Source organism: Haematobia irritans, chromosome 1 (assembly GCF_050003625.1).
Source record: "Haematobia irritans isolate KBUSLIRL chromosome 1, ASM5000362v1, whole genome shotgun sequence".
Classification (NCBI taxonomy): Eukaryota; Metazoa; Arthropoda; class Insecta; order Diptera; family Muscidae; genus Haematobia; species Haematobia irritans.
This window is the reverse complement of record NC_134397.1, coordinates 131547298-131554385: the sequence shown is the minus strand read 5'-3', so window position 1 is coordinate 131554385 and position 7088 is coordinate 131547298. Positions and strand designations below refer to the sequence as shown.

At 38.4% G+C, this 7088-nt stretch overlaps 1 protein-coding gene across 1 annotated transcript; it reads right to left on the bottom strand.

Annotated features, from left to right (window-relative positions):
- Nucleotides 1-56: 56 nt before the first annotated feature.
- On the bottom strand, nt 57-5473 carry LOC142231680 (uncharacterized). The gene is made up of 4 exons (XM_075302308.1): nt 1748-5473; nt 1421-1549; nt 318-953; nt 57-92 (listed from the first exon to the last, which is right to left on the bottom strand). The coding sequence occupies exons 1-4, from the start codon at nt 5471-5473 to the stop codon at nt 57-59; spliced, it is 4527 nt and encodes a 1508-aa protein (XP_075158423.1).
- Between the last annotated feature and the right edge of the window lie 1615 nt (nt 5474-7088).

Here is a 7088-nt window from a genome sequence, read left to right as displayed (position 1 = left end):
ATAACTCTACACTTTCTACATAACATATGATTTTGCAATAATCAAAGAAATAGTACTTAACGTAACATTAACGTAATAGTTAAATGGCTTAACTAAAATACAAAAAGAATTCAAATGAAATTCAAATGATAGAAAAAATAGTTATTTCAAATAATGAATAAATAAATTATAAACTTTTCATTGGCTTGTTAACTGCCGAAACACCGGCCCCTTTGCAGGACTGCAATTCAACTTTGGAGCACTCAAAAGGCAGTTTAGCCAGTTTATGTATCGCTCGTTTATATGTGCCGTCTTTTGTTTTGACTTCGGCGACTCGCACTTTGTTGTCTGAACTGAGTTCGACGTCTACGACTTTGCCAGTTAGCCATTTCTGTGGTGGAAGATTGTCCTCGTGGATTAGGACCACGTCTCCTATCTTGACGTTGTCGGTTGGGCTCGTCCACTTGACTCGAGTCTGGAGCTCTCGAATATAATCCCGTCGCCACGCATCCCAAAAGTGCTCCTTGAGCGAGGAAAGTATTCGAAAGCGCTTCAATGAACTCGTTTTGTTGTTGTATTCTTCTGTTATTGGTAGTGATTTCAGTGCGCAGCCTATTAACAAATGGCCTGGAGTGAGTGCCACTTCGTCGTTTGGGTCTTCGGTAATTGCTACTATTGGCCTCGAATTGAGAACGGCTTCCACGTCGACGAGTAGAGTAGTTAGTTCTTCGTATGTTACTCCGGCGTTGCCCATAGTTCGCAACAGCAAATATTTGGCGGACTTCACCGCCGCCTCCCACAGCCCCCCGAAGTGGGGTGCGCGTGGAGGAATGAAACGGAACTCTATCCCCTTCTCGGCTGTTTTCTGCTGAACTTCCAATTGACCCTTGTGGCTCCACAACCTCGCGGTCCCGACGAAATTTGTCGCGTTGTCGCACCATATCGTCTTCGGAATTCCTCTCCTGCCAATAAACCTGTTTAGAGTACATAAGAAAGTATCAGTTTGCAAATCGGATAATGCTTCTAAATGCACTGCTTTAGACGCAAAACACACGAACACTGCCACGTATGTTTTAACTGGTGGCCTTCCTCTTAATCTTAAAGTTGTCAATATGGGACCACACAAGTCGACACCACACACCCAGAATGGACGACAAGACGTAAGCCTGTCATTTGGCAAATCCCCCATAATCTGAGTGTTAAGGATAGGTTTGAACCTAAAGCAAGTGACACAATTACGCACAGTCTTTCTGGCTAGGTGACGAGCATTTATTACCCAAATTTTCTCCCTTGAGAGACCAATCAAAACCTTCGGTCCCGCGTGACAATTTGAAATATGCAAATGTCTGAAAAACTCTTTAACAAAATGCGATTCCCTTGTAAGGAATAATGGAAACTTCTCTTCATATGGCAGCAATGCATTTTTCAATCGACCGCCTACCCTTAATAGTGACAAACATAAACCATTTGTACTGTACCGCTGTATGAATGGATTCAACTTCTGAATACTACTGCGGTTGTTCAATCCAGACTTATCCAATTTGTTAATCTCATCTTTAAACTCCAAAGACTGTAATACCTGGACAATTTTTAGAAATGCGGTATTTAATTCACCCACGCTTAAATGTATATTGTCAACTTTGCATTTCGATCGACAGCACCTAATAAATCTCAAAATATACCCAATAATCCGCAACAATTTTCTATGTGAAGATGTACTTTCAACTATTCTTAAAATCGAATTCTCAAATTTCAATCCAGAGCTTACCAAAGTAGTCGTAGACTTTTTCATTTCCAATTTTAAGTCACTGGAACTTAGCTCAAACCGATTAACTGGCCACTTATCAACACTATGCCTTAAAAAATCTGGCCCAGAAAGCCAGTCTGAATTTTGAAGTTCGGTTACGTCACAACCCCTAGACACTATATCCGCGGGGTTTTGGGCAGATGGGACATACCTCCACTTTGCCTCCTCGCAGTATTCTGATATCTGAGCCACTCTATTACCAACAAAAGTGCTTAACATTGACGGGTGGGTCTTCACCCAATGTAAAACTATCTCCGAGTCGCTCCAGAAAAAAATGTCATCTATTTTGAAAGGTGAGAGGTTCACGTTTGCGACTGACCATAATTTGGCTAGCAAATGAGCCGCACACAACTCCAATCTGGGAAGTGTTTTAATTTTCTTTGATGGTGCCACTCTAGATTTTGCGAGAAATAATCTTGTAGTAACGTCATTACCTTGCCTGGACACTACATAAATACAACAACCGTATGCCTTCATTGAAGCATCAGCGAAACCATGTATTTGGACAGACGCGTTAAGCGTTGTACCTATGAATCTGGGTATACAAATTTGATTAATTTGGGTTAGTACGGTTTTGAAATAGCTCCATTCTGTGTCCAAATGTTGGGGTATAGATTCATCCCAATCAAGATTATTGGTCCAAAGCTGTTGTAATAATATTTTCGCCTTAATTATTATGGGCGAAAGTAATCCCAAAGGATCGAAAAGGCGAGAAGACACAGATAATATATTTCTTTTCGTAGCAGGAAGATTGGAAAAATCATTGTCCAAATGGAAAAAAATAACGTCATCCTGCGGCTTCCAATTTACCCCAAGAGCTCTTGTAAAGGTTGCATCGTGTACATCCAATTGCATTACTGATTCATCACTTCCAAACCCCTTGACATTTGAATGCCATTTTGCTAAAGAGAACCCACAAGCGTTAAGTATTTGAATGACTTCACTACGTATTTGCATCAATGTATCAATATCATTAGCTCCTGAGAGCAAATCATCTACATAGAAGTCAGTAGCAATTATCTTAGAACCAAGGGGATATACTTCATTGAAAAGGTGGCTTATTTCCTTAAGACATCTGATCGCAAGGAACGGAGCTGGCCCAGTACCGTACGTAACTGTGTTTAATTCATAGGTCTGAATTGGCATATCACAGTTTTCACGCCATAATATTAACTGAAACTTGCGATCGTCCTTATGTACGTTCACCTGTCTATACATCTTAGTAATGTCTGCCGTTAAAGCATACTTATTAACACGAAATTTTGACAGGGTTGTAAATAAATCATTCTGAATAGTTGGCCCAACCATCAGAATGTCATTCAGTGATTTCTGGGATGACGTCTTACATGATGCGTCGAACACTACACGTAATTTTGTCGATGTACTTTGAGCTCTGATAACGCATTGATGGGGTATAAAATAGTGGGGTAGAGAAATATTCTCAATGTTAGTTTGTGACATATGACCGAGCAACAAGTATTCTTTCATAAAATCGGTATACATTCGTTTCATCTCAACATTTTTGGAGAGTCTTCGCTCTAAAGCTAAAAATCGGCGTTTAGCCGTCTCATACGAATGACCAAGTACTTTCGGATCGGTTTTGAATGGTAAGCGTACCTCAAACCGTCCATCATCACTTCGGGTTGCAGTGTTTAAAAAATGCTTCTCACACATTAAATGCTCACTTGTCATAGTCGAACAATTGGGAACCCACTCTAATTCCCAAAATCTTTGAACCCTCTCACTCAATTCTTGCAATAGATTCTCCTCATTTGTCGTAGATACGCAAAAAGACAACGCCATCACTTTGCGTTCGATTCCATACCGACCAGAAACTATCCACCCAAGAAGTGTTTTCTGTAGAATAGGTAACTCAGTTCCTAATTTGATTTGCCCTATGCATAAAAGATCAAAGAAAATCTGAGCACCCACCAAAATATCTATCCTCTGAGGCTTATTGAACTGTGGATCTGCCAGTTCTATGTTCGATGGAATACCTAAATTATCCACACTAATATGATTCCGAGGCTGAGGGCATGTGATCGTCTTCATTACATAAAAGTCTGTTTCTATCTCGAACTCATTAACACATGACTTCATATAGGTCGATACACTATGACGAACACGTTTGTTACCATCCCCTACACCCTGCACACTTAAGGTACTGCTATGTCTTTCCAATTTCAAACGGTGAACTAAATCCTCGGTGACTATATTTATCTGAGAACCTGAATCGAGAAGGCATCGTGCGACATGGTATTGACCACATTTACCCTTCATCTGAACTAATGCAGTAGCCAATATCACCTCCCCCTTAGACTCATAAGCTAACATAGTCGTAGCACTGTTTCCGTACGGCAACCTCTGCTGTGGGTCGTGGCTTTGAACAGCAGTGCGATTCGATGGCACTTGTTCATGTGACCGTTTTGCCGTACCATTATTGGTAGCCGCGCCAGAAGTTTGCGCTTCAGAGCCATAGCCAATATGTGCCGATGACATTTCAGGAATTAGCTCCTCATTGTGCAATATAGCATTGTGTGGTCTTCGACAAATGGCGCAGCGCGTTGCCCGACACTTCCTAACAGAATGACCATATTTTAAACAATTAATACATAAACCCTTGCGTTTAATGTAATCAAACCTTTGCGAAACTTTGAAAGCTAGAAACATTGGGCAAGATCCAATTAAATGATCCATGCCTGAACAAAAATAACATTCATTTGTGTGTACTTGTGTACACGCGAGTGCAAACTGAGGCTTCTTTCCTTTTCCATTTAACTTTTCTCTACCGAACCGGTTTTGTCCATTTTCACCTTTAAATGCCTTCTCTTCATTCACTTCCAAAAACTGGCATCGCCTAATTAGAATGGACGCACAGTCTTTCCACTGTGGTAATTTCCTGTAGTCTAGATTCTCATCCCATTTTGCCTTCGTGTCAGCATCGACCTTTGACAATACTAGATGAATAACAATAGCATTCATGATATCTTTCTCGGAGCCCAAATGAGACAATGAATCCAAAACAGCTGATACAGTGTCTATAATCTGCCTCAATTCCGGGGCGTTAGGCCTTACTATCTTTTTCAGATTAAATAGCGATGCAATGTGGTCCTGGAATATCAAACATTTGTTGTCATAGCGCTCTGCCAACCTGGCTAACGCACTCTCATAATTATTTTCGTTCACTTGGAATGCTTTTACTGTGCGCAAAGCATCGTCTTGCAAACTAGCAATCAGGTGATTGAACTTCTCTATTTTCGTTAGTGTCGGATCGTCGTGAACTAAATTATTAAAACAAGCTATAAAGTTTCTGTATTCGGAATATTTACCGGTAAACTTTGGAATTTTCAAATGAGGTAGTCGGTTAGCAGGTGGCAGAGGAGCGCTAAAAGTTGTGTCATGACTCATACTTGGACGACAACTACCCATCTGAGTCAACAACAATGTCTTAGTGGTAATGCAAATCTCCTCAAGTTCTGCCCGTCTGTCATCGGGGCTAATTTTCTCGATTTCAGTTTGATATGCCATTAGTTGTTTAATGTATGAATTAAGAATTTCAAGCCTACATTCCAGATCTATAGTGTTTAATGTTTCCCTACGATCTTCTAAAAATTTCTTAATTCGTGTAATATTTCCTTTCGCAGAAGCTCTCTGCTTGTGCAACGTTGACAATAATTCCTCAGTCATAATTATACCTTCTCCCAATATCAAAACAAAATAATAAATAAATTCTCTTTGTGATTATTTTATTTAAGAGAGTAAATAGAATGCAAGAGCAAGAGATTTCAGCTTAAGAATTTGGCACTGGAGAATAAAGAGATCCCAACTGGATATTTGGGTGGTCAACTTCAACTCCACATAAACCAACGACTGGAGGGAAAGTTCGTCACTCTAAAAATTAATATAGTTATTCTATCTCAATTGAAAAACAGATAATGTATGATATGTATGAACGTGTGTGCGTAGCTACGTTGCAACTAAATGTAAGATGACTATTGTGAGTATGATGTTCGATTAAAATGAATCAACAATGTTGTGTGGTTTATCATGTGCAAAAATACTGGTGGTTTAAGCTACAGCTTTAAATGATTGGTTGAGGGGTGTGCAAAAATACTGGTGGTTTAAGTCACCGCTTCAAATGATGTGTGTGGGGGGGTTAGTTGGTTATGTTTGATGTGGATTGACAACAAGTGTACATTTGTATGTTAGAGGTTCGATGTAAATATGTCGAGCTTGGAATTCAATTTAGATATATAACTGTATCAAGTATATGTATATATGTTTTCCAATCTGTGACAAAGTACACGCGAACCTGATTATGCAACTATGTTAATTTTAACAAACCAATTTGGTGACACTATAATCAAAATATTTAGAAACTCACGATTCTAAAATACACTATACTTTTACCAATATATCAAGAACGATAGCAGTCTTCTTCCACAAACCAATTTCCATGCACCAACAGCGAAAGCAATCCAAAACACCACTTTGGTCACCAGCAATTACTCTAAAACGCCAAAACTCAAACAATCCAAACTTCACAGCATACGTCCTGTCACGGTCGCCATGTAAAAAGCGAGGGTTTTCGCTTTATTTTTTCCTACTATATCACGATAATATGATTCTAGTTTTGGTTGACTTCCAAATTTAATGGCCGTAATAAGAACACCAATATAGCGGTTCTTTTTAAATCCACACTCTCTTTATTTATTTCGTTGGTGCCTTTCGCACTTACAAAAAACAAACAATTCTTTACGTTGAGATCTATGTGATCTTTTCTGTACTAAAGACTTTGTAGCACTGACATTAATTGGTAGAACCATAGTAGAAAAGAGTAGGAAGATACTTCAGATAACTCTACACTTTCTACATAACATATGATTTTGCAATAATCAAAGAAATAGTACTTAACGTAACATTAACGTAATAGTTAAATGGCTTAACTAAAATACAAAAAGAATTCAAATGAAATTCAAATGATAGAAAAAATAGTTATTTCAAATAATGAATAAATAAATTATAAACTTTTCATTGGCTTGTTAACTGCCGAAACAAAAACATTTGTGATATTTTGCCAAATGAATAACTTTTATATATTTTATGATTTTTAGATGATTCGCCATTTCAGCATTTTTTCGACAAAAAGTTTTTTATAAATAAAAGTTTTATTATTACTTTGGGACAAAAATAAAAGTTAAAATTACCCATTACAATTATAACAAAAGTGAATTAAACGATCTTCCTGTGCAGTTAAAATAAGGAACATCTTTGGGAGGACATTTATGGAAGTTCTTTTAAA

Excerpts from the sequence above, each read along its gene's own strand:
- LOC142231680 (XM_075302308.1), bottom strand. The coding sequence starts at position 5,473 with ATGACTGAGGAATTATTGTCAACGTTGCACAAGCAGAGAGCTTCTGCG. Across the intron at positions 1,550-1,747 it reads AAAAGTCTACGACTACTTTG|TCTTTGGAGTTTAAAGATGA; the intron begins GTAAGCTCTGGA and ends CAGGTATTACAG. Across the intron at positions 954-1,420 it reads TATGTTTGTCACTATTAAGG|GTTTATTGGCAGGAGAGGAA; the intron begins GTAGGCGGTCGA and ends TACTCTAAACAG.